Source organism: Cavenderia fasciculata (genome assembly GCF_000203815.1).
Source record: "Cavenderia fasciculata unplaced genomic scaffold Scf_Dfasci-G-b-285a01.f1-5, whole genome shotgun sequence".
In the NCBI taxonomy this organism is placed as follows: Eukaryota; Evosea; class Eumycetozoa; order Acytosteliales; family Cavenderiaceae; genus Cavenderia; species Cavenderia fasciculata.
In genome coordinates, this window is record NW_004457708.1 from 395252 (window position 1) to 421957 (window position 26706).

General features: G+C 36.5%; 9 protein-coding genes across 9 annotated transcripts; 4 read left to right on the plus strand and 5 right to left on the minus strand.

Moving 5' to 3' along the window:
• Nucleotides 1-36: 36 nt before the first annotated feature.
• DFA_03843 (phosphatidylinositol-4-phosphate 5-kinase family protein) lies at nt 37-3254 on the minus strand (the record flags this gene model as incomplete). The annotated part of the gene is made up of 4 exons (XM_004366196.1): nt 37-1455; nt 1779-2016; nt 2129-2931; nt 3252-3254. The coding sequence occupies 4 exons, from the start codon at nt 3252-3254 to the stop codon at nt 37-39; spliced, it is 2463 nt and encodes an 820-aa protein (XP_004366253.1).
• A 397-nt stretch (nt 3255-3651) lies between these two features.
• Nucleotides 3652-5202, plus strand: DFA_03844 (uncharacterized protein; the record flags this gene model as incomplete). The annotated part of the gene is made up of 3 exons (XM_004366197.1): nt 3652-3721; nt 4126-4206; nt 4799-5202. 3 exons carry the CDS (start codon nt 3652-3654, stop codon nt 5200-5202), a joined length of 555 nt encoding a protein of 184 aa, XP_004366254.1.
• A 103-nt stretch (nt 5203-5305) lies between these two features.
• On the plus strand, nt 5306-6721 carry DFA_03845 (uncharacterized protein; the record flags this gene model as incomplete). The annotated part of the gene is made up of 3 exons (XM_004366198.1): nt 5306-5860; nt 5992-6274; nt 6711-6721. 3 exons carry the CDS (start codon nt 5306-5308, stop codon nt 6719-6721), a joined length of 849 nt encoding a protein of 282 aa, XP_004366255.1.
• Nucleotides 6722-7174: 453 nt separating this feature from the next.
• On the plus strand, nt 7175-9661 carry DFA_03846 (NOL1/NOP2/Sun family protein; the record flags this gene model as incomplete). The annotated part of the gene is made up of 5 exons (XM_004366199.1): nt 7175-7325; nt 7431-7489; nt 7592-8249; nt 8325-8810; nt 8892-9661. 5 exons carry the CDS (start codon nt 7175-7177, stop codon nt 9659-9661), a joined length of 2124 nt encoding a protein of 707 aa, XP_004366256.1.
• Nucleotides 9662-9778: 117 nt separating this feature from the next.
• DFA_03847 (uncharacterized protein) lies at nt 9779-13779 on the minus strand (the record flags this gene model as incomplete). Its single annotated transcript, XM_004366200.1, has 4 exons — nt 9779-10482; nt 10551-11295; nt 11773-13218; nt 13735-13779. 4 exons carry the CDS (start codon nt 13777-13779, stop codon nt 9779-9781), a joined length of 2940 nt encoding a protein of 979 aa, XP_004366257.1.
• Nucleotides 13780-14285: 506 nt separating this feature from the next.
• On the plus strand, nt 14286-14789 carry DFA_03848 (uncharacterized protein; the record flags this gene model as incomplete). Its single annotated transcript, XM_004366201.1, has 2 exons — nt 14286-14533; nt 14648-14789. The coding sequence occupies 2 exons, from the start codon at nt 14286-14288 to the stop codon at nt 14787-14789; spliced, it is 390 nt and encodes a 129-aa protein (XP_004366258.1).
• A 97-nt stretch (nt 14790-14886) lies between these two features.
• DFA_03849 (uncharacterized protein) lies at nt 14887-16582 on the minus strand (the record flags this gene model as incomplete). Its single annotated transcript, XM_004366202.1, has 4 exons — nt 14887-15087; nt 15208-15494; nt 15585-15819; nt 15887-16582. 4 exons carry the CDS (start codon nt 16580-16582, stop codon nt 14887-14889), a joined length of 1419 nt encoding a protein of 472 aa, XP_004366259.1.
• Nucleotides 16583-16865: 283 nt separating this feature from the next.
• Nucleotides 16866-21149, minus strand: roco5 (pleckstrin domain-containing protein; the record flags this gene model as incomplete). The annotated part of the gene is made up of 2 exons (XM_004366203.1): nt 16866-19339; nt 19610-21149. 2 exons carry the CDS (start codon nt 21147-21149, stop codon nt 16866-16868), a joined length of 4014 nt encoding a protein of 1337 aa, XP_004366260.1.
• Nucleotides 21150-21441: 292 nt separating this feature from the next.
• Nucleotides 21442-26595, minus strand: DFA_03851 (pleckstrin domain-containing protein; the record flags this gene model as incomplete). Its single annotated transcript, XM_004366204.1, has 8 exons — nt 21442-21635; nt 22358-22918; nt 23013-23250; nt 23316-23707; nt 23779-23950; nt 24049-24323; nt 24399-25229; nt 26535-26595. The coding sequence occupies 8 exons, from the start codon at nt 26593-26595 to the stop codon at nt 21442-21444; spliced, it is 2724 nt and encodes a 907-aa protein (XP_004366261.1).
• Nucleotides 26596-26706: the final 111 nt, after the last annotated feature.

The following is a 26706-nucleotide window of genomic DNA, read 5'->3' on the forward strand; positions in this document are numbered from 1 at the left end:
GTTATTATTATTATTATTTTTGATTATGATTATTAATTATTTATCAGTTGGTTGTTGTTGTAATTGTAATAAATCTTTAATATGATTTAAAAACTTTTTAAGGTAATTACTTGGATTGTTGTTAGAGATGGATGGTTTTAAAGCAGACTTTACAGATATTTTCTTTTTTCCATCGTATTTGGTGAGGAAATCGACTACACCAAAGTAATAGATTTCATTGGCCTTGCTCTCAGAGTAGAACCCATTCTTTCCCTTTTTCTTTCCAAAGTTGGCAATACCATTCAAGCTGCTGTGAAGTGTTGGTGGTGTGGTTGGCGTCGTAATTGAGCTACTTGATGAATTGAGACTTGAACATGCTGTTGATGAGTTATTGTTATTATTATTGCCATTGGACATTCCATTTAGATTGGTTGAACTACCATGACTACTCATTTGATTGTTATCACTACTGTTTCTGTTTTGGTTATGATTGTTGTTGTTGTTGCTATGACTATTTGGATTAAGTGGAGATGAAGAGAGTGGAGCAGTAGGTCGATGAATAACATTGGGTACATTAGGAAGTGAGTTGGAAAGGACAATGGTTGGAGTGGTGGTAGAGGTAGGTGTGCTAGATGATAATACAAGTGGAGAGGATGGAGTTGATGATGATAATACTGGTGATGTAATACTGTCTGGTGTTGTTGCACTATTACTATTACTATTACCATTACTATTACCATTGTCTAATAAAACAACATCTTGAAGTGACCATGATCGAGGAAGTACGGCAAATGAACGTTTGAGAGATTTGCCAATTTTTAGATTCTTTGATTTGCGTACTGTTTCGATTTCCTCGATAAAGAATAATAGTCTTGGAACAGACTTGATTGGGTCAATCACTACATTGTTGATAGGTGTTGCCGAGGTGGCTGTGACCAAGTCCAAAAGCTCGATGGTCGGAGTGGCAGGTGGTGTCAGGTTAGATGATGAAGAGTGCAGTGAAGAGGGTGTCGAGGCTGATGCAGCAACAGCCTCAATGTTGATCGGTGAAGGAGAAAGTAGTAAAGAAGTGCCTGTCGATACAGGTGTCGATGCTGTCGATGGAAGGTTATTATTATTATTATTATTATTATTGCTGTTGGTGCTGTTGGTTAGTGGAGTATTTAATTGTGGGGTTGTAGGTGCCGACGATGTCGATGAAACCAACTTTGGAGATAATTGTTGGATAAGGTTAAGTGCAGATGATCGATGTTGTAATTGAAGGTGTTGTTGTTGTTCCTTTTGTTCCTTTTGTTGTTGTTCCTTGTCCTCTTCATTTTTACTGTTGACTCGATTGATTCCAACCAATAAACTGTAATCCAATAAATCATGTGACGATAAAAATGTTGTATCCTTTTCAATTTGTTTATATAATGTTTGTTTAATGGTATTATCCAAAAGTATCTTTCTTTTATGAGATTTTTTATCTGATTCGTTCTAATTAATTGGAAAGAGACAAAGAGAATAAATATTAATATTATACAATACAATATATATATATATATATATCTGTTGTTGTTGGATATACATTACATTTATATAAAATGCCTCATCAACATTATGTGACTTGTTAAAAATATTTAATAATAATACAACATATACATGTTGGTTTGACTTTCTCTCAATTCTAAATAATCCCAAATATTTTACCAATAATGAATTTGGATTATAAACTAAATACTATAGATAGATGGATAGATAATAATTATTAATATAAATATATATATATTATTGTTATTGTTATCTATGTTGATATTTACATTATAATAATGAGGTAAAACTTTTCTTAATTTGATAGAGTCTGATTTTGACAATGTCTTTAGAATATATTTCTTGTCGGAAGAGTATAAAAAGAATGATGAATTGGATCGATGTGCATCGATCGAGATGAATGATGACCATGATTTTAGGAAATCCGTTGGACATATATTTAATCTATTTCGAAGATTATGGAATACATTTGGTGAAAAATCTTTAATGGCTGTTCTCTTTTCAGAACTAAAAGAAAGAAAGAAAGTAGAATAATAATTGGATTAATACTCGAGTGATTGTTATATATATATATAAATATATATATATATTTGTTGTTGATGGGTCGCTTGCTTCTTACATTGAAACTCTATATTTTTTAATTAATTCAAATTGATCTTGAGTGATTGAATCTACTTCATCGGCACCAACACGAATAGAGGTACGAAGTGCAATGAATGAAAGGTTGACAATATCGTTGATTTGCTCGACTTGGAAAACAGGTCGATTTGGGATGGGATTGTTGATTGGTCGAATCGACTCATCTCCTGGATTACGACGAGAAATGGTGGTAAAGACAGGTTCATCTTCATACCCAAATTCGGGGTCATCAGAATCCAATGAATCTCGTCTTCTTCGAACCACCATCGTTGCATCAAATGGTGTTTCATTTGCGTTAGGTGGACCACCACCACCCTTTTTCATTGTACGTGCTTCATCTACCATATTATCCAACTCTTCTTCATTATTATTATTATTATCGTCATCGTCAGTTGGTGGTGTTGTCACTGTTGTATGATCTGGAACTTCTTGTTCCTCTGATGATGATGAAGTTGCTGAATCGTCGTCTTTGTCATTATCATCATCGTCATCTTCATCTGAAGAGTATTCTTCACCACGATCATTCTTTTCCAATTTCTTTTGGAGTTGTTGTTGTAATTGTTTGGCTTTGTATTTTGCAATCGAGTCGGTTCTTCTCAATCGAAGTTTTCTGTCAGAAGAGTTGTTGCTGTTGTTGCTGTCCAACTTTTTGATGATCACTGGTTGATCGTCGTCTATCATTTCTTCTACTTTTGTGTTATTAACCACTGTCGATGTCGTCGTCGTTGTAATACCAGTGGTTGTTTGTACAGTCGTTGCTGCCACAGAGTTGCTATTTGATTTCTATTCAACAATAAATGGAAAATGGATATTAGATTAAAATTCTCTTTTTTTTTTGGATTGTAGGTGTACAATGAATATAGATTGTGTATAAAACAAATAAATATGGAAATGTGTATAATATTATATATGTATAATATATATATATTCCTTCTTCAACTACACATCCAATCAATTGTGTGACACACGTCAATCACAATCAATAATTGTATATATAATTATGATAAAATCAACAAAAAACCTAACACCATATATATATAGGACGGTCGGTATCCAAAAATAGAAATGGTTGTTGTTCCAACCAATATAATTTCAATTCAAACCATACATTATAAATGTTTGCAAATGTGTGTGTGTCGTCTGTCGAGCTTGTTTCTCTGTCTTGTTGTTGTTGTTGTTGTTGTTGTTGATATATGTTGGTGATGTTCTTTTCTTTTCTTTTCTCTTTGATGATTATATAGTATTGGAATAGAAAAATATAGGGAGACCGAGAGAGAGAGAGAGATAATAGAAGAAGAAGAAGATGATGGTTTTCAACTAAACTATTATTTAATCATAGCAGCTGCATATATGATTGTGATATTGATAGTAGTAGTAGTTGTGAACAAGGCAAGGTGATGATAACGGTGGAGGGGTGTGTGTGTGTGTGTGATGTGTATGTGGGTGGGTGGATGGATAGGGAGTGAATGTCAACAGGCTGTGTGTGTGTATGTGTCTTTTATAATGGTTAAAAGTGATTACATCCAGCTTTCATTCCCTCCTCCATTGGGATTTTTAAATTTTATATCTGTATGTAGGTAGGTGTGTATGTGTGTCTGTGTCGTGTCGTGTATGGTTTTATCGGCAACGATATATATATATATACAACGATCATGGGTGATGGGTTTAAACCCCCCCAATTGAAAGCATTGTATGTGTGTGTGTGTTGTGTGTGAATGAGGAGGAGGCAGTGTGAGTGTGAGGGAGGATTGAATGAATCACCACTCACTCTCTCTCTCTCTCTCTCTCTCTCTCTTGTTGGCATTGTCCAATTGCAAGATCGATCTTTATGGTTAAGTTGGGTTTGGGTTGGTTGGTTTGTTGGTGGTTTTAAGATCTACCAAATTGAACTGAACAAACAGTATTGAACCAATGCTTGCTTGCTTGCTTGTTATTATGTATTGCTTTGATTTTAACCTCTTCTTTCATTATCGACAGCTCAACAACAAAAAGTTGATCGACGTTCAATTACTGTTACTGTTCTCGTTTATGTTTGTCTGTCTGTTTGTTTGTTTGTTTGTTTGTTTGTTTGTTTGTTTGTTTGTTTGTTTGTTTGTCGTTGGAATGTGTGAACGGGTGCTAGGTTAGAGATATATACAATACCTTTTTTGTCATTCCCATTGTTGTTGTTGTTGTTGTTATTGTTAACCAATGACTTGACTTAAATATATATCTTTGATATGGACCCTAACCCTCTACCTGTCTATCTATCTATCTATCTATACTCTAGATTTTAATATAAATAAGTTTGGTGATCTATCTCTTTGACTACTAATTATAAATAACCTTTGTAAGGTGGGTAGGCGGGGATCTATACAACTATATATCTTGTTTTAAAATTATTGAAAATAAAATAATTGTGTGTTGGTGCAAAGGCGTTGTTGGTGTGGCTCTAAAAAAAAAACTCTTTCAAATCTCAATCGAACGTGCTCGCGCCGTATCTGATCACCAAAACCTGGTATCCCCTATTGTATTGTATTGCACAGGTTATTTCACGGCTACTGAAAATTCTTTGCATTTCATTGTGTGATAATTGATAGTCACACTTTTGAACAAGATAGTCTAGCACTTGATACCGACCATAGTTTATAGCATGTTATGACTTTAATAGTACCAACAACAACAACAACAACAACAACAACAGTTAATAACAGTAATAGTAATAATGATCATACAACAACAACAACGACAACATTTAATGATATATTCAAAATGACATATATCAGATCATTGATATTCAATCAAATTGGTCAAATATTCAAAGTAGAGTATGATGCAAACCAAAAAGGTGATAGACGATATTTGGGTGTCAAAGGAAGAGATATCATCAAGTTGCCTTTTCTTGGAATGATATCAAAGTATGCAATGCCATTGCAGTTCATTCGTCACTATCTACCACCAACCGATAAAGTAGTACCCACAAGAAGAGTAGACGTTATCGATCGTTATTGTCGTCATCGTAATGCAACATCTGATACTCTTGAATATCTATTGGAATGGTCACCAGGCTACTGAAGGTGCAACAACCCGGGCTATGGATGCGGCATCTTTTCGAGGGGCTCTTGATGTTGTAAAGTTTCTTCATTTCAACAGAACTGAAGGTGCAACAACCCGGGCTATGGATGCGGCATCTGGAAATAATCACATTGATGTTGTAAAGTTCCTTTATGAACATCGTAGTGAGGGTGCAACAAGCTTAGCAATCCATCAAGCTATTGAAAGTGGACACACTGAAATGGTTGAATATCTTGTTCAAGTTGTCAAAAGTGAATGTTCATCGGCTGCAGTTCGAATGGCAATAGAAAAAGGTAGATTAGATATTTTATCTCTTCTTCATGACTATTATCCAAACAACAGTGGTGTTTGGACAAGAAGTGATATGAATTTGGCAGCCAAACTGGGACACTTTGAAATTGTCAAATTCCTTCATGAGCATCGTCAAGAGGGATGTACTGTCAAAGCTCTAGATAATGCATGTAAATACGGATTCATGGATATCGTCAAATTCCTTCATGAGCATCGTCAAGAAGGATGCACCACCAAAGCTCTAAACAAAGCATCTAAAAAGGGATTCATGGATATTGTATTATTCCTTCATCAACACAGAACTGAAGGTGGAACGTATAAAGCAATGTCTGATGCAGCTCAATATGGTCATTTTGAAATTCTAAAGGTATTTATACAGCGATACAGCTGTCCAATCAGTCAGCCCTTCAGATTTGAATCTAATCTAATCTAATCTAATCTAATCTAATCTAATCTAATCTAATCTAATCTAATCTAATCTAATCTAATCTAATATAGTTTTTATACAACAATCGACGACAAGAAGTAAATGTAGCAGATGCAATAGAATTATCATGTTGCAATCAAAGAAATGAAATCCCTTTGTTCTTGCTCGATATTTTCATCAAAGAAAAAGAGGATATAGGAGGATTGAAAGCAGCACGCCTCCAACTAGATAATATTGAATCTGCAATCATTATATCATCAATTTGTGGTCACCTTGAATATGTCAAGTATCTTGTATCAACATTCAACATTACTACCCTTGAAAAGGATTCGATTTACGAAATCAAATATTTATGTAAGATGCCTGTTATACGACACTGCTATGAAGTCATGCATTATTTTGAAAGTGAATCTCAATTCGTTGATCAATTCAGATCAGCCTGGGGTCATCCATCAGATAAGCACAGCAAATATCTTAGAATTGTGAACTACAAATCAGAAGAACTATTAAAATAACAAAAAGTGGAACACCTATATTAATATATACTTTTTGAAAAAGTAGGTATTTATTTAAAGGTATTCTACACAACAACAACAACAAACAACAACAACAACAAACAATACAAACAATATAAATAAAAAACAACAATAACAACAAACAACAAACAACAAACAACAAACAATATAAATAAAAAACAATATAATTAAAAAACATTTTCATCAAGAATAATCGCCCAAGTTGTTATATCAACACATATGTTATATGTGTTATATCTTTTTTTTTTTTTTAGATGGAAAATAATTGTTTTATGTTTTTTGTGATGAACCAAGCACTACCACTTTTAAAAGTGATCCGATAATGTTTTAACATTTCAAAGTTATCTAATCGACAGTGATCACTAAAGAGGTATTGGAGCATTGTGAGAGGGTGTCCTTACACAAAAAATGTTGTTGTTGTTGTTGTTTTGTCTATTTTAGATCAAAGACTTTGAGAATTAATAATATTCTTCTACTCTCTTTTGATCGGTGATCAGATTGAGCAAAGAATAAATATCATTATTAATATCATTATATAATTATTATTATTGTACACAACACATGTGAAAGACATAATAAGATATTATCTTCTTCCCGAATTTCAATATGATTTTCAATATTTTTGGGGACACACCTTTCGTTCGTTTTTTGTCATATATCTTTGGTTTTATTTGTATCTTATCTATCTATTGTTTATATTTGTATTTGAGAGAGGAGAATGGCAGATTACTACATACAAGCTTCAAATATTATAGAAAAGTTGTTACAGAAGAAGGGCAGTATCAAAGGGTTAGCCTTTGCAAATAGTTCTTCTTCAAACGACTCAAAGAACAAGACTGCATACGCTTTGGTTTGTGAAACTTTAAAGTGTAAGAACATATCAACAATGAAACAAATATATGTATATATATATAGTATATAGTATAACTAACTCTTTCTTTCATCCTTACTACTACTACTTTTAATCCTAACAGATAAAGATATAATAGATGAATTAATTACAACTATACCAAATATTAAAAAGGAAAAGAATGTATGTTGTTTTAAAAGAGTTATATTAGAATGAGATAATCGGTTCATTAATTTGTTTGTGTTTATGTTTATTAATCTCTCTTTCTCTCTTTCTCTTTTATAGCTAAAATATGGTATAATGTTAGTAATGATATATGATTTATTATTTAGTACAGCAAAGGATATTAGAGGAGGTGGATTTGCTAAAAAGATAGTGATTGGATACAAGACACAATTAAACTCGTCGTTGGCAAGACTAAAGATAAAGAAACAAGTGTCTAGTAATACTGGATTGTTACCCGAATCGATTCGTAATCCATTGGTACTACCACGTTATGTGAGAATCAACACATTGGCCAAAAAGACACAGCAGACAGACGAACAATTCATTCAACAGATCATCCAAAAGTTTAAAGATAGAGGTTTCATTCTCAAGGATGGCAATACCTATCAATCTAAACTAGATTTTAGCAATGACAAGTTCTTTTACCAAGACAATGATTTCAAAGAGATTATCATATTCACTTCGGCCATTGATCTACATGACGACGAGTTACTCACCACTGGACAAATCATTTTACAGGATAAAGCCAGTTGTCTGCCATCCTATATTCTCGCACCACCTCCAGGTGCAACCGTCATTGACTCTTGTTCAGCTCCTGGTAACAAGACATCATTACTCTCTGCATTGATGGGAAACACTGGTAGAATCTATGCTATTGAAAAAGACAAGAAAAGATGTGGAACACTTATTAAATTAACTACTAGATCACAATGTAAAAGTAAGTAGAAAGAATTAATCAACCAACCATTTAATTTAATTAATTTTATTTAATTTCTATTAATTTATTTTTTAGATATTACAGCAATTAATGATAGTTTTTTGGAATGTAGTTGGGATGATCCAAAATTTAAAGATGTAGAGTATATTCTTTGTGATCCATCATGTTCAGGATCAGGTATTGTAAATAGACTTGATCATTTATTGGGAAATCATTTTGCAACTGATGAAGCCGATGATGTTGAAGATTTAATTAAAGAGAATTTAAAAAATAATCCAAATCCAAATCAAAATAATAATAGTTTCCAAAAAAAGAAACAACAAAATAGCAACAACAAAAAAGGACCAATGGGATTTGAAGAAAGAGAAGTAAAGAAATTAGAAAAATTAAATGAAAAGTTTGGTATGACCAACAACTCTGCCTTGAAACAACAACAACAAAAATTGGAAAAAGAACAACAAGAAAAAGAACAAGCCCAAGAGAATGAAGCTAGAGACAATCAAAATAGACTTCAAACTTTGGCTGATTTCCAATTATCAATTATTAAACATGCTTTTGGTTGTATGTATAAAATTTAACAAAATAATCAATCAAACAAACAAACATAGATTAATTTTATATTTCTTTTTTTTTTTTCAATAGTTCCAAATGTTAAAAAGGTAGCATATTCTACATGTTCAATTCATCAAACTGAAAATGAAGATGTTGTTTTTAGAGCACTTAAATATTTAAATGCTAAAAAGCCAACATGGAAATTGGTAAAGATTCTACCAAACTGGAACAAGAGTAGAGGGTTTGCTGGAATGTATCCAACCAGTGACTATAGTATCAGAACTGCACCAGAAGTTGATAATACTATTGGTTTCTTTGTAGCTTTATTTGAAAAAATCCCTTCAACTCCTGGTGATGAAATTGATAAGGTTATTGAACAATTGGCAAAAGATAAACAAGATAAAGATTTAAAGAGAAAGTTTGATCAAGATGAAGAAGAACAAGTAGAGGATGAAGAACAGGAAGATGAAGAAGAAGAAGAGGAAGAGGATGATAGCGAAGAAGAAGAAATGAAGAAACCAATTACAAAATCGCAACCAATAATAGCTTCAGCAGTACCAACAGGAGGATTTGTTTCATTATTTTCAGGATTCAAGGATGATACTAGATTGGGTGAAAGATATGATCCAGCTGCACCAGGAACTAAAGTTAAAAGCAAGAATATATTATCCAATCAAGAATTTACCACCGACAGTGAAGATGAATTGGAATTTGAAGGTGATGTGCCAAAGGTCTCTGAAAAGGCAGATAAAAAGGGAAAAAAGAAGGGTAAACCTGAAAAGAAACCAAACCAACAAAACAACAACAACAAGGTCAAGGTTAAGAAATTGGGAAGTAAATTTAAAAAACAAAAGAAATAAATATATTTTGTTTTTATTATTATTTAATTGTTACACAAATTTAGTTATTTTTAGTTGGTTGTAATACTTTTTAAACATTACATCATTACTAATTATTTATTATTATTATTATTATTGTTATTGTTGTGGTTGAGTTTGTGACTCTGAAGAGGTTGGTGTTGAGGATCTGGGTTGTTGTTGAGGTGGAAGATGGTGAGTTGGTGATGGTTGGTTTTGTTGTAATAATTGGATACTAGAAGAACCACCTGAACCAACTAAAACCTTTCTTTGATTTAATAATCTATTGATTGGTTTGCTTGGTTCATTCCATTTCTTTGTAGCATCAGAATTATTTTCTAATGTCTGTTGTTGTTGTTGTTGCTGTTGTGGTTGTTGTTGTGGTTGTTGTTGTGGTTGTTTAATGTTTAATTTGGAAACTTGTGAAGATGTTGGAGAGGATGGTAAAGGTTTTTGTGGAGGTGTATGAGTGTTATTGTTTCCATTATTATTATTACTATTAATAATATTTGTGCTTAGATCACCAGACATTGACCTTGAGTATAATTTTGCCACTGATTGATTAATACCACCACTAGTTAAATTGCTTGATATTATACCACTACTACTTGAACTCATTGCAGCATTATTATTACCACTATTATTATTATTTTGATTATTTTGATTTTGATTATTATTTACAAATGAATTATTTGGTGATCCACCTCCCATTGATGGTGAAGAGTTTGGATTACTATTACTATTATTATTACTATTATTTTGATTATTAATTGGAATATTTGAAGGATCAAGATGTTTCCAAATTTCGATAACTGTTCTCATTTCTAAAAAAGAAAAATAAAATAAAAAGTATTAATATATATTAATATTATTTCTTTTATGTTTTTCTTACCATTTTCAAATCTATGAATTCTACCAATTGCAATACCAGAAATTGGGACGATATCTAATCTTTTTTCATTTAAAACATTTTCCAATCTTTTCATTTCCAAGATATAGTCGATATCTTTGAAAATTCTATCGATGAATTGTTGTTTTGCCTTTTCGAAATGTTCAGTTGAACATTTTTGAGAATATAATTGTCTTAGAGTTACAAGATCCAACAATCCTTTTGATTCCAAAGATTTGATGGTTTCGTCAAATAAACCCAAACAATCCAAAATAACCAATTTACTCTTGAATATAAACTCTTCAATAATAGGATAGATCGTCTCTATCAATCTCTTTAAAACCTTTTCAAATTCCTTTTTCAATATTTCTTCATTTGAAAAATTTGAGTTGGTGGTGGAATCATCTTGTTGTAGAGAAGTTGGTGAAGTTGAAGTTGTTGGTAATTGATTCATTATAATATGAAGAAGAGATAAATTATATTTTACATTGTGGAAATTGGAAGGAGGTTTTTCCATGTATTCTTGTGGGACTGCATGGAAATCATAGTTATTTTTGATGAGAAAAGAGTCTACGTGTTCACGAATAATAGAGAGCCACCATTGCGAGAGACGATTCTTGGTGACACCCTCGAGAATCTCTTTCTTTTCGACTTGTAGTTTAAAGTTGGACGAGTCGAGTGTGATGATTGCCTGATGAATACGTGCTCTAAACTTCTTTTCACGATCGTGGGCAATGTTTTTGACCATCTCTTCGATTTGGTTGAGGATGGGAATGTAGAAGCAGGTCTTGCGCACCTGCTCGAGGAAGGGCTTGGCGTCTTGCTTGGCATTCTGGCTGACCTGTTGCAAGAGGTGTGTTGACGAGAGTGAGCGATCCAGCTCGGTGCATTCTATGATACATTTGCGGATGATGGGCACGTCCGACAGCGTGACAGTGTTGTTGCGACATCGTTCAAAGATGAGCGTGTCGATCTTGTGCGACTCGAGGTAGCTGCTAAAGATACTCTTTTCCTTGAACGAGAGTGCGTGTACAAATGGGATGGACGGGTCTGCCACCAGCTTGATCACCTTTTCATGGCTGCGGATCTGCTCGCTCAGCTCGGGTCCCAACTTGTAGACATTCTCAATGTCAACCGTCAACGTCATGTCTTCAGAAGGGTTGGTGTAAACTTTACAGGTTCGATTTGACGATAATTCCTCGTCAACACGGGCAAATATATATACATTGTTTACAAGCTCGATTGATTCATCTAATTGTCTCGAGGTAGTAGATGGAGTGTCTGTAATGATAGCACTTCCACCCCCGCTATTGGTAGAGTCACTATCACCAAAATCAAACTCGGTACCAGTGTCATCATCGGCTGACATGGTCGTGTTGCTGACTGGCACCTCTTTTGCTACGACTACACGCTTGCTGCTAGTTGTCATATCAATGATAACAAGCTCGCCACGCTTATAGTCTAGGTTGTTGAGAATGGTCGACATTTTACGCACCTCTTTAATGAGACTGTCGTCTTTGAGACATCCCCAACTCTTGATCATCTTGACAAGTGACCGCTTATTGTATGCATGTTGTGATCTAAACTTGAGCAACTCGTCTACATACGACTGATTGAGCTCGCAACCAACCAGCGAGTTGTCGGGATCGACACGATGTGTATGAAGATAGTCAAGTAGTTCTCGTGCAATCTTAATGTCGGCATTTAATGGTGATGTCTGTGCTGTACCGCTAGATGCCGTACCGCTTGGAGACTGTGTCCCTGGACTGGGACCTGCACCACCATCTTTGTCGCGATCTTTATCCTTGTTACCAAGCGAGTATAGATTGGAAAATGAAAGATTTAAATGTAGTGTAGACAACTTGACCTTTTCTGAAATAGTTGTTGGTGGTGGTGCCACTGAAGTAGTCATTTCTGGAGTCGCTGATGACGATCCTAGTTGAAGGGGAGGTGCTGAATTATTATTATTGGCTGTTGTCGTAGTTGTCGATGATGACGATGAAGACGAGCTGTTTGAAGATACCGATGTTGAGGGAGGTGATGATTGTTGTCCATTAGTAGAAGAAGGCTCTAATTGAAGTGGGGAATCATACATTGGCACATCACTCGTGTTGCTACTAGTAATCGATGTCGTAACACTCTGGCTCACTATAGTACTACCACTTTGAGAGTAATAGTTATATGATTGTTGTTGAGATATTATTTGTTGTTGTTGTTGTTGTTGTTGTTGTTGTTGAGGTTGTTGTTGTTGTTGTTGAGATATTATTTGTTGTTGTTGTTGAGGTTGTTGAGATATTATTTGTTGTTGTTGTGGTTGAGGTTGAGGTTGTTGTTGTTGTTGATGATCGCCAGTCTGATAATGTTTATTCATTATACGTAGATATTCTGTCAGCTGTGATATGATCTTGCTCTGTCTCAGTTTCTTGACAGGTGAAGTAGTGTGAATGAAGCGAAGGTGAAAGATATGCACCATGGTACGGTCTCCCTTAAACTCTGCCAAGTGTCGCATCAACGTACTGATCCTCGCGACAAACAGACGCTCCTCCTTTTCATTCTTTCTCTTCCTGACCTTTGTGAATGTCGAGTCTTTGTAATCATAGTCGCCAAGACTCTCCTCGAGTTTAGTCAGTATCGACTCTAGTGTGATTATCTGTCCATCCAACATGTTGGTCTAACTAATAAATAGTTGGTATGATATTGATTGGTGTTATTTATAATGGGTATGTAGGTATATAGTTGGTTGTATGTGTCTAGACAATAGACAGTTAACAATGATGACCCTGTAGTTTGATGATTGTTGTTCTTTCTTCTTGTCTGATCATATGAATGAATGAATGAATTGAAATGATTGATGATGGGTGATGAATAAATTTCTGATCAGATAGATAGACTAGGTAGAACACACAAAAAAAGAAAGAAGATGAGAGAGAAAAGAGAGAATACTCCAAGCAAGCAGCCCAGTGCACCCAATAAATCTAGAGAGGATGAGGTGGGAGGTCTTTAAAAAAAAAAGGTTTCCCATTTTGAAAGAAAATCTTTTTGCTTTGAAAACTTTTGCACACCAAAAGAGTGTGGGTGGCCCCTTTAAACTCATAATTGTCGTGGCATGTTCGCATCGTCGCACCCACCCGACGAGTGAGCAATTCGCAAGTGAGCAGCATGCCTTGAGTTGAGCAGATCAATGTACATCATCATTCATAGAATCAGCTGCTGGTTGTGTTGCAACAAACATATCGAAAAATGAGACAGGCACAAACCTTCACCCTAGGACAGCTACCAGACTCTGGATAAGGAGACCGTCTTTCCTTACTCATGTACTAGCGAGAGTTTCCTTTTTAGTTTTGTAAGAAGAAGCATACAACTCGTGTATGTATGTATGGAATGTATGGATTGTCAACAAGTTTGTAAACTTCTCTCAGGATAGTAGATATTCTCTAAAATTAATATTAATATCGATCGTATCGCATTTGTATAATGAGAGAGAGAGTCAATCAAACACTCCCCATCTATGACTTATGATTTATGTTACCTTCAATCTACAATAATTATTAATATGATAGTAATGAAATAATATTATCTCATGTGCGATCGGTTGACATCCTTTCCTTTTATGGATTGATTTTATTTTTTTCTAATTTTTTCAAAGTTGCCCTGATGAAGAACACTCCCAAGCTTTCAGTTTACACTTTTATTAATACTCAACTAACTATAATATATATAATATAATCAATAATCATCATGTCAGAAAAATTACAACGTCAATGGGATATCTCTGCAAAGAACTACTCAACTGAAGGTCCAATCCCAGTAGACCCAAGTGAATCTGATAAATGGATTTGTAGATGCGGTCAATCTGCTTCATATCCCCTTTGCGATGGCTCTCACAAGCAATACAACCAAGAACATCAAACCAATGTAACTCCTCTCAAGGTTGCCAAGGGTGAAGATGTTGTCTATGTTTGCAGATGTGGTTATTCAAAAAATAGGTAATACAAGATTCACTTCATCATATCATATGATATGATATACATGTGGTACTCTAAAACAAGCTTATTAATCTCTCTCTTCTATCTATCTATCGATTTCTTTCTCAAAACTAGACCATTCTGTGATGGTGCTCACAACAAACTTCGTGAAATCAAAAAGAATCAAGAATTTGATGCAATTGGTATGGCCAAATTCACAGCAGTTGTTGGTTTATTCACTGCCTTTGCTGTCATTGTAGCCAAGAAACTTCAATAAATGGGATGGATGCAAGAAAGCAAGCAAGAGAATAAACAACATTGCCATGACAAATATTGTACAATTATCCTTTGGTTATACACACAACATGCATCGATCAATTCAAATGTATGTTGATCGATTTATTTCTGGCTTTTGGTTCATGAACAACCAATTGTTCCAAACTTTTAATATTTTGAAGCAATTGTACACATTTCTCTTTTGTTATATTTCCATCATGATTGGTAATATCAAGTTTAAATAATTGTTTACAATATTTTGAAATCGTTTCGATTGATTTCAATGTTATATTTGTGTACTAGATAGATAGATAGATAGAAGTAGAAGGAAGAAGAAAGAAGAAAGAAGAAAGAAGGAAGTGAATCAATATTTGAAGAAGAATTTAGATTATTGTATTACCTTTAATATATGTACATACATTTAAATCTAATCTTTGTAAATTTCTAGTAAGAGGTAATACTATTTCAACTTGTTTATCGGTGATTTGAGTATGAGATAGATCCATATGAATTAGTTTTGGTGATATATTTGAAAATAGTTGCAAGTATTCATCATCATTCATTACCCAACCACCTATTGCCATTTCAAATAGATTTGGGAATTTAATATCTAAACATGGTTTCGTATATGATGCATCAAATATTCTTAATGATTTTGATTCAACATTAATTCTTTCAACATTTCTACAATATTTAATTCTTAATTCTAAATTTAAAATAAAATAAAATAAATAATTGAAGATAGAATAATATCTCTCTCTCTCTCTCTCTCTTTCTATTCTGATTATTTCCATACCAAATAGATTTTGACAACTTTCTAATATTAAATTAACAACTGAACCTGATAGATGTAAATTATTGGTAATAACAAGACCAGTCAAATTTACCAAAGAGAATGACATTCTTCCAACATCTTCATCTGTTAAATGCATCATTGATATTAATTCCAATCTCTCTAGATTTCTAAATGCACATAATTTATCCAATATAGTTGATGAAAATATATTATCTTTGGTTCTTGATGTTAATTTCTAGAATATACAAATAAATTAGTTAATCGATGAATAGATTACTTGAGGTAATCTTAAGAAGACTTACAAGATGAGTTAATTTTGGAGTAGATTCAAGGAATCGTAGAAAGATAATTCTTTCAACTGAACCATTTAGTGAAAGTGAAGTGATCGATGACAAATACTTTAATATATTTGGTATAGTTCTTGTATGAAGTGATGGTAGACATATAGATTTCAAAGGTGTTCTATCCAATATTAATTGAGGTGTAGGTGGAGTAGTAGGAGTAGAAGTGATGGTCAATTGATTTAAATCATCTACAATATTATTATTATTGTCGGTTGTTGTTGATGTGGTTGTAGTTGATATTTCAGGCATTGGAGGACAAGGTCTAAATAGATCATCAATAGCAGTTATTTTAACACAATTGTCAAGTGAAATGTGTTCGAGATGAACAAACAATGTACAATTTGATAGATAGTACAATGCTCGATCAGTCAACTGATAACATCCATTGAGAGTGAGACGATTGATAAATGGTGTTCCAACATCTTGACGATGATATTGGTTTAGCAGTCTCGTTAGATTAAATAGATTAGTGTCTTTAAAGAACTCGTTGAGTGGAGAAACATCGACGTGTAACCATTTGTTTGATCGCATCATCAACTTTCGATAATGTTTACATGTTGAACCAAACCTAATGAATTCTCTAAATGGTACAGACGACGATACCAAGTAATCGAATAAATATCCTTGTAATAGTATTCCATCCTTTTGTTCCATTTTATATAAACAAATATATATCTGTTTCACGGTGAGAGAGCGCTGAACATAAATAAATAATAAAAGAATGAAAAGTAGTAGTTTTACCCAGGTTGCGATACACGAATTCAAACATATTTTATAAACAAATTAAAACACACCCAGAGATATAAAACATTTTTAAAAGATCTATTTTTTGTTTGTTTGTTTGGTTGTTTTGTTTGTTATTATATATTTTAAATTTACCTATTTGTTTTTTTTTAAAAAGGTTTATTATTATTGTGTGATTATTGGATTTATTGATTTATTTTGAAGCTGGTGGTTTGGCTGTTGAAGGCGGGGTTGGTAATGGTTTGGAGTGTGGAGTGACGGGAGTTGGCAATGGCTTGGCGGTGCTTACAACACTTGGTGCTTGTGGCAATGGTTTGGAATGATTCAAACTTGGTGCTGGTGGCGTGGGAAGTGAAGATCTTGTTACAGTAGTACCACTAGTTGTTGGGGCATGACTAGTTGATGAAACGGGAGCAGATGGGGCAGCTGCAGGTTTCTTGGCAATCATCGTGGTTGGTCTAAGAAGAAGACTACTACCACCACTGATAGGTGGTTTGGCAACAGACGAACCAACTGGATGACCAGGTGTTGGTTGAGGTGCTGTCGTTTGTGATGATGTAGTATTATTAAACTTTGATACATTGAGTGAAGATGATGACATTGGTTTTGGTGTCAAAGTGTTTGAAGATAATCTTGAAACAAGCATTGGTGCTCCATTTGATGCCGTGGTAGGTCCGTGTCCATGTCCATGTCCATGTCCGTGTCCGTGTCCATGTCCAGCACCAACATTAGTGGCATTAGCGCCTGCTCCTGTTGGTGGTGATGGCATTGGTTTAAATTGTGATGGAGTTAGTGGTGGTCTGAGGAGTGGTCTTGATGAATTATTATGATTATTAGTATTCTGGTGGATTTGATTATTCTGGTTATTTAATACAACGACTGCTGCTGAAGAGGTTGTTGGTTTTTGTGGTGGAGTTGGAGTTGAAGCTGGGTGATGTTGTTGATGAGGGGTAGCTACTTTTGTAGTTACTTGTGGTGATGAAATAGTGTGATGATTGTTATTTAATTGTACAGTAGTTGTTGAAGTTGGTGATGTATTACTATTAGTTACAGGGGGTGATGAAATGATAGGTGTTGTTGATGATGTTGTTGATGGACTATTGCTACTACTACTACCGCTTCCATTTCCAACAATATTATATAATTTTTGATCACGAATATTTAATAGACGTTGATGAATGACTTGGAAAGTTGGACGTTGAACTGGATCTTTGTTCCAACAATCTTGAATCAAGGCAGTGTAGGCTGGTGGAGCAGTTGGTGGGATGGTGGGACGTAGACCCTCGCAAATGGCATCCTCCAACTGATAGAGGAATGAAGAGTGTGCGACTGGGAACTCGTCAAATGGATGCAGACCGGTGAGAATCTCCCAGAGGATGACTGCAAAACTGTAGACATCGGCCTTTTCAGTGTACTCTTCACCCTTCATAATCTCGGGTGCCAACCAGAGTGGATTGGACAGCTTCTCACGTCCAAGTGCCGATGTGACGACAGCTCTAGTCTCACCGAAATCCGACACCTTGCAGACCACGGGTGTGGCGTCACTCGTATCGGTCAACATGAGAATGTTGGGTGACTTGAGATCACGATGACAAATCTTGGGTGTAAAGTCGTGTAGATACTGAATGGCAGAGGCGATATTGAGTGCAATCTTCATACGCAACGTCCACGATGGCTGAGTAACCTTTTGGAGGAAGCTGTAGAGGTTGCCATTTGGGATATACTCCATGACGAGACAACACGGGTCGAGACAGCACGCCTTGAGCGACACGATACTTGGATGGTTGAGTGTGTTGGACAACCAAACCTCACGACGAAACTCTCTAAAGATATCTTCCACCTCGATACGTCCCTCGAGTGTCAACTGCTTGACAGCAACCAATTGACCCTTGAACTTGGCCTTGTAGACGAGTCCGAAACCACCTTCACCGACCTTTTCAATAATTTCGAGGTCTTTGTAATCGATGGTAAAGTTGGCACCGAGATCAGCCATCAACAACTCGGGAACGAGTGTCTCCAACTTGACAAGACGGTCCTCTGGAACGAGCTTGAGCAATGCACCAGATTTACAGAGTACCTCTGACTTTTTGGCAATTACTGCACGCTCCAAATCCTCGTACAAGAACATGGTACGTAGATCTGTGGTGGGTGCAGACCGCAAGTTGTTGCTTAGTGTCTGGTTGATGAGTGCAGACACGTTGTTGGGGGTCAGTGTCAGATGTGGACTCTTGTTGCTCGCCATTGACATGGAACTGCTGTCCATCATCGCTGCAGACGCTCCACCTGCACCACTGGGTGCAGCTGACAGGTTGAGCATCGATCCTTTGACCTTTGGCTTGTACAGTGTGAGGAAGTTTTTGTTTTTCTTTCTCTTGCCTTTGAGTGTTCCACCCGGCGAGATACTGTCACTTTCCCAATCCTCACGGTCGACACCATCGTCCTCTGAAGCAACCGGTACACTACCACTACTATTGTTGAGTGGGTTGGATGCCGACTTTTCAACTGCCGATGAATCCTTTAGCTGCGAAAGTTGGCTTTGGAGATTCGAGATTTGTGCCGGTGTGACACCAATGTCGTGGTGGTCGTTTGCACCAGCAAGCGAGAGTGGGTCAATAGACAGATGCAGATTGCCGCCACTACCATTACGTCCAATGACAGTGGTCGATGCTAGAATCTTGCAATTCTCGCAGTTACATGGCACCAAAAATTGGTAGCGCAACTTGTACCAGCCGTTGAGCAGTACTTCGGCCGTTTCAACGATGAATCTGAGTAGTGTTGATGAGTTCTTGCCCCATGCACGTATATGGATTTGGTGTGTGTGATGGTTGACGTCTATGAGCGACGAACTGGCATCACGCTCAACCAACACACCGTGCTTCCAAAACTCCTTGACCGTTGTGAAATACATGACACGAATCATGAGCTTGGAGAACAAACCAACTGGAATAAACTCAAATTGGTAGATTCTCTCAAACAGAGTCGATTGATGGTTTGCCTTCATGTCTTCGATCACCTTGTCGAGTGAATTTGGTCTTTCCTCACTCAACAATACTGGAATCAAATGTTTGGTTGATGCTTTTGCTACCAATGTTGATTGTGGTGCAACTGATGGAGTTGGTTGTTGTTGTTGCTGTTGTTGAGGATTAACAAAAGTATCACCAGATATAGTCTCTCGTTTGTTTAGGTTGAGTGTTGACCCACGACCAATCGATCCACCAAACTTGCTTGATACATTGATAAAACTCTTGCTGCCTGGTGGCACCAATGAAGAATTGCTTGTATTGGCTGTGGGAGTGGTCGTAGGGTTATTATTGACTTGATTCAAAAAGTTTGAACGAATACGAGCAATATTGTTACTACTGCTTGGCAACTGCTTGGGGATGGGTGGGGAGGGGGCAGGTGCACGGGGGTCGGGTAGGGGATGAACAATCTCAAACTTTTGGAGAATAGCCAATAAAACTGAATGCAAGTGGCTTGGGAAATCAGGTGCCTTCCAGATTTGGTGGAGGTTGGATTGCTCGAGCACACCACTCTGCACAAAGTTGGGTTTCGACGTGATGAGTGTGGCCATGAGCTTGGTGAGCCAGGGTGGGTCGATAAAGACAAATTGGTCGAGCCCAGATTTAGCGTCGTTAAAGTAGACAATGACACCGAGCTCTTTGAGAAAGGCGGCAGCTGCAGGCACACGTTCGGCCGGGATACCGCACTGCGCGGCCATGGTCGAGAACTCGTCGAGAGTGATGATGGGTGGCACGTTCATTTCACGTTCCGACAAAATCAACGACTCGAGTTGGAAAAAGGCGCGACTGTGCATGACACCTAGTTTCTTCTCGGCTTTGCCATGCTTGACAATGATGTTTTGCAGCTTGTTGATGTTTTTACCGCTCTTGCACGAGACTGGCATAAACGCCTTGATGTTGGGGAACGAAGTAAAGTACTTGGTTTCAATATCATGTGCAATCTGTGTTTCCATGCCCGATGGAAGTTCGTCGAGATGTGTACCGACGAGAATAATGGCAGAATCGCCACCCCAAGCTTCAATACACTGTAACCAGTATGGCACACGACTCTCCTGTGGTAACAGGCCATGCTCGTCAAAGTAGGTGGCCATGTTAAACACCACCACAAAGATGGAACGACTAGAGATAAAGAACTGATGCGTCGCATAGTATACCTCTTGACCGGCAAAATCCCACAATGAGAATGTGACTGGTGCCTGATCCTGCTCTTGTGCAGCTGGCTTCCAGTCGTCCATATCAATACCATCGGTCGACAGGTTGAGTGTCGTGTTGAGTGGGTTGATACCGCCTGCCAATGGAACGATCGCGTCCGACTCGGCAGGCTTGCTCTTTTTCGTGCCCAAACCAATGGTCTGACGCAATTTCTTGGATACTGGGATGATCTCCTTTTTGAGACACTTGGCAATCGATGTCTTTCCCACATTCTCTTGACCGACCAGCATGAGCTTCATACGCATACATGCACGATCTTTCGACACTTGTAGTCTGAGGTACGAGAGGATACCGAGCAGCTGCTCGTCTTGGAGCACATCAGGGAGATCGAGTTTGACCTCGAATGTGAGCGGGTTACCAACAATCGACAGCGACTTTAACTTGTCGAGTTTGGATAGCTGCCAGGGCAACTCTTGGATCTGGTTGTGCGATATGTCGAGTGAGACAAGTTGGGACAGCTTACCAATATGTGGTGGTAGATGCTTGATACGGTTCATAGCAACTGACAACTCGACCAACGAGGTGACACTACCAATTTCAAGAGGTACATGCGATAGATTCGAATCGGACAAGTCGAGCTTGGTGACCTTTGTAGCCCACGCCTCGAGCACACGCTGCTTGGCCGGATGGAAGCACGGTGACCCATTGATCGAGAATGCAGTCAACTGAGTGAGATTGGTAAACAGCTGAGGAGGCAGACGACTCAAATGGTTGCGTTGCATCAACAGCGTCTTGAGAGAATGCAGCATGGGGATACCGTCGGCTGGCATCGTGTCAACATGGTTAAAGGAAAAGTCGAGGTGGACAAGTTTGGTCAGCTGACCAATATTCGATGGCAAACTGTTGAGATTGTTGTGTGCGACGTTGAGTCGACGCAACTCCTTTACCTCACCCAACTCGATGGGCAGCGACGACAGCTGGTTGTGTGAAAGATCGAGCACTTGCAGCTTGGTCAACTCCTTGCAAATGTTGGGTGCGATGCTCGACATACAGTTGTGGTCGAGGTACAGCTCGGTCAAGTCTGACAAACGTCTATTGTCCAACTGCAGCATATTGAGCTTGTTGAGCAGTTGGAGTGTCAACTCGGGGTAGTTGAGACGGCCCAAATCGAGCATTGTGCGCGACTGTGTAGGTGGGGCGGCTTTCATCGACTGCTCCTTGCGCTTACGCTCATCCATACGGTTCTTGATGCTCATGATCTTGGTTTTGATCTTTTCACCATACTCTGGAGGTGTGTTGGGCAGCACGATCAGTGTGAGCGGCGTAGTGTAGTTGGTGACCCAGCTATCGAGCAACTCGGACGTTGTCGACGCCGAAATAGGGTTGTCGTCGAGAAAGAGCGCGTTGATAGTCTGGTGATGTGCAATCAGCTTGGCAGTCGTTTTGGCACCCTTGTCGCCAATCTGGTTACTCGTGAGTGACACAATCGAGATGGCTGGATGTGCCAATATACCATCGACCAATGCTTCATACCCTCTATCGCTAATATTATTCTCGTTGAGCTCGAGTTGTGTAACAGTCACGTTGAAACGTAACGCATCACCCAACGCACATGCACACTGGTCGCCAATATTATTCAACGTCAATGTCAAATGTGTAATCGATCTATTTACAGCCATTGTCATGGTCAACATCTGTCCAATCTTTTCAGTGTATGCGCTAGGGGTCAACGTCAAATTGCTCACAAGCATAGACTGTGTCAACAGAGTGAAAAGTGGTTTTGGATCAGCTGTCTTGAGCAATGCTGTAGTGAGCTCCAACTTTTGTCTCTGTCCGCTTTGGATGGCTTTGATGAGCGATGGTATATCCTTTACCTCTTCCTCATCAAATTCCTCCACCTCTACAATTGGTTCACCTCTTGGCAAAGCAACATTGGTCGATGTGTTTGTTCCACCACTTCCACCCTTTGTCACTTGTGACAAACCTTGGAACCATTCAGTCTTTTCCTTTTCATTAGTTGCCATATAAAATATTGAATATTCCTTTGTTTTAATTTGGAATCCTTTTCTATATTCTAAAGAGTAAAAAATATAAATCAAAAAAGTTAATAAATAAATAAATATTTTCAACATCTTTTTTTGTTTGTTCAAGTGTTTCTATTAACATACCAAAACCAAGTTCGGGTGTTTCCTCAACTTGACAATTTTGAATTCTTTCCAACTTTTTGAGTAGATAAAGTGAACCTTCGTAAGGGATGAGTGAACCGCTTGTGGTCTCATCCATCTTTTCAGTGAATAGAATGATATCGTTAAAAAGGAACGTATAAAAAGTTGTACGTTGACTATTAAATTGTTCAATTAAGTTTCCTTCTTTAATAAATCTACGATTTTGAACAATTTCGGAATTCTAAAAAAATAGATATAAATTAATAAGAGTTGATAATCTGTTATTCTATTTTTGTTTTAACATACATGAAATAAACCAATAGTATTTGATTTGATTGAATTTGAAATTGAAATGACACGATTAATATTTTCAGAGTCATTGACAATTTCTTTGGCCATGGCTCCGACTTGTTTAAAAAGTTTGGAATAGGATTGATATTCTTGTGGTGCCGATTTTGGAATAGATTCGATAAAACTCTTGAAAAATATATTGAATCTTGCAAGGAAATGAACTGGAAGAACCATGAGTGAAGGTAGACCACTAAAACTATATTCAGATGTAAATTTGGCCGTGGCCATTGCTCCACCTGTCGTTCTTCTCAATTGAACCAATGGTGAAGTAGAATTTGTCGATGTATTTGTCGTAGGTACAATACCCAATATTTCAGATAATGATATTGGTTTAAAAATTCCATTCTCTAAAAGAAACAAAAAAAAAAGGTTATTACAAATTATTTTTAATAATTGATTGATTCTGCTGTCTACATACTTGAAAATTCAACCAAAGAATTTGATTTAAAGTTTTGATCATTTTGTAGTTTTTGTTCAACTGTTTTAAGGAAATGATCAAAACGAGTGTTATTGAATGACAATGAACATAATGAAGATAATCCATAATTAATATACAAAGCATAAACCTTGTATAATTTTAAATATCCAATCTAAAACATAATAATAATAATAATAATAATAATAATAATAATAATAATTAATATTTATCCTATCTTTTCTATCTATAATCTTTTTTAGTTTTTCTTACAAATTGTGAAAATATAGATAAAAGAGCAGCTGGAGAAGAAGTTGACCAATTCTGTACAAGTTTCTTGAGGTCATCAAGAATGACATGATTAAAACTAGATATGTTTTCAATGACTGAGAAAATCTTTCTTGTTTCCTCTTGTGAAAGTAATTGATCATTCTTTTTCAATGGTGCATAATAAGCATCTATCATTGTCTTGATCGCATCGGCATATGAACTAATAAACATTAAAAATGAACTAACATGTCTCTTTCTATTTTCATCTCCTACTCCTCCTACAATTAAACAGAAATATCAAAGTTAGTAAAAAGAAAGGTGACAAAACTCTATTTAAATATTAAGATACAAACCTCCATCTTCATGATCTTTATCTTTATCTTTATCTTTTTCCCTTGATTCTTTTTCCTTTTCTTTTGATTCCTTTTCCTTTTCTTTTTCCTTTTCTTTGGATTCTTTTTCTTTTTCTTTTCTCTCCTTTTTAGAGAGCGTTGGCGATGACCCAGATGGCGAGTTATTTACATCTTTGTCTTTGCTATCCTTGGCATTTGAATCTCTGTCTTTTGGTGATTGATTATCTTTGGGTTTGGAAAAGAATGAGGATTTATCGTTACTAGAAGAAGTATTGGTGGAGGAGGATGATTGTGTGCTCGTGCTACCACTATTATTACCACCATTACTACTACTATTATTACTATTACTATTGTTGTTGTTTGGATTATTAGTTCCACTATTATTGAGACTGATTTTAGGATCGGATTGACCGACTGTTATGGATGGACCACCAATACTGCTGTTGGGAGAAGGGGTGGCTGTCACCTGAGTACCAGTTGATTGGTTTGTCCAAAAGTCCATTGCTTTGGCATGATTCTCTTTGGTGACTGGAGTTGACAATACTACGACTGGTGCAACATTGGCAGATGCATGGAAAGGTTGTTGAGATGAAGATGAGGACGAAGTAGATGAAGAGGAAGAGGAATCTTTTTCCTTGGGAGCAGTGTCTGATGACATCATAGAGACGACCTTGCTAAAAAGACCGCCACCACCACCGCTACCACCATTACTCTTTTCCTTTTCCCTCTCCCTCTCTTTTTCCTTTTCCTTTTCTCCTTTTCCTTCTTTTCCTTTTCTTTCTTTTCCTTTTTCTTTTCCTTGTCTCTCTCCTTTTCCTTTTCCTTTTCCTTCTTTTTAAATGATGATGAATCGGTATCCATTTCTTCTTATGATAATAATATTATTAATAATAATTAATCTGATTATAGTAGACTATGAGAATTGATTTCGTTGGTTTGTTGGTTTGTTTGTTGGTTTGTTTGTTTGATGGTTTGGTTGGTTTGGTTTGGTTTGGTTTGGGTGATACTAAATAATACAACAATTATGATTGGGTTGGGTTGAATGATGATGAATGAATAAATAAATAAATACGATTATTAACAAACTAACAAAACTAACTAACTACTCTGATGATTGACAGATATCTATAGGACAAGCTAATAGTTATTATTATTATTATTATGAAACCACGCTCGAGTGTGGGTTTGAATGATTCGAACGAATAATACGGCAAGCACTATCGTCGTATGGTTTGTGAGTGAGGTGAGTGATTTTCGGATTAATGGGGTGGTTGTAGATAAAAGGGGGTTTATGATTAGATACTACTACTACTATGATCATTCGTCGCTACATGTATTAATAATATCGCTTACCTCTTTCGTTGGAATGGACTATTTCTGATATTATATATATATATATCTATGTTTGAGAGTCGTCCTATCTCTCAGTTCCTCTGTTTCCTCTCACCCCCTTTACTGCTTGTTTTCTTGTTGTTCTACTACTATTACTAACTACGATTATTATTATCACTATTACTATAATACTACTGTTACTATTTGTTGCTAGTACTAATTATTGTTCTTGTTCTTGTTGTTGTTGTTGTTGTTGTAGGTACTTTACTATGGTCAGATGATGATGATTTATTTTTAACTTGTATATGTGCGAGTATTTATATCTTTAGGGTATGATATCTAGTATATATTAGTACAATGAATGAATGAATGAATCTATTCTACAGATGATGTGGATGTTTGTTTGTTTGTTATTATGAGTTATGATGAGTTATATGTTATGTTATTATTGGTTGCACCAAACAATGTATCGATGGAACGGGTTGTGTTGGTTGGGTGATGTGATGAAAGAGGAGGAGGAAGGTGATTAATCTTTGGGATGTGACCTCACTAATAACAACCTATCATAGACAGAAGGCAGCTAGAGTCTTTCAACTGTTTTCTGACTTTTCACTTTCAAGAGAGAAAAAAATTAGTGCTGCCAGCACACTCACTTCTTTTTACCTGAAAGGCGAAGGTGCGATTGGGTATCGGCCACCGCAAGATTCCTCTAGAGATCCACCCCCCTTTTTTATAAAAATCGATTTGTCTTTGTATGGGTTTTTTTGATGATGTCTTGATTAAAACAACAATAATAATAACTACTCTGCTCAACGACAGCTGATGTGATGTATACTACTAATAGTCTTAAAGTATTATAGACCATTCCTATAACTTGACACTTACCATCACCCACTACCACTGACTGCGAATGTTGTTTGTTGGGTTGTAACTATCTATCTATCTATCAATCAATCTATCTACTTTACTTACTTTT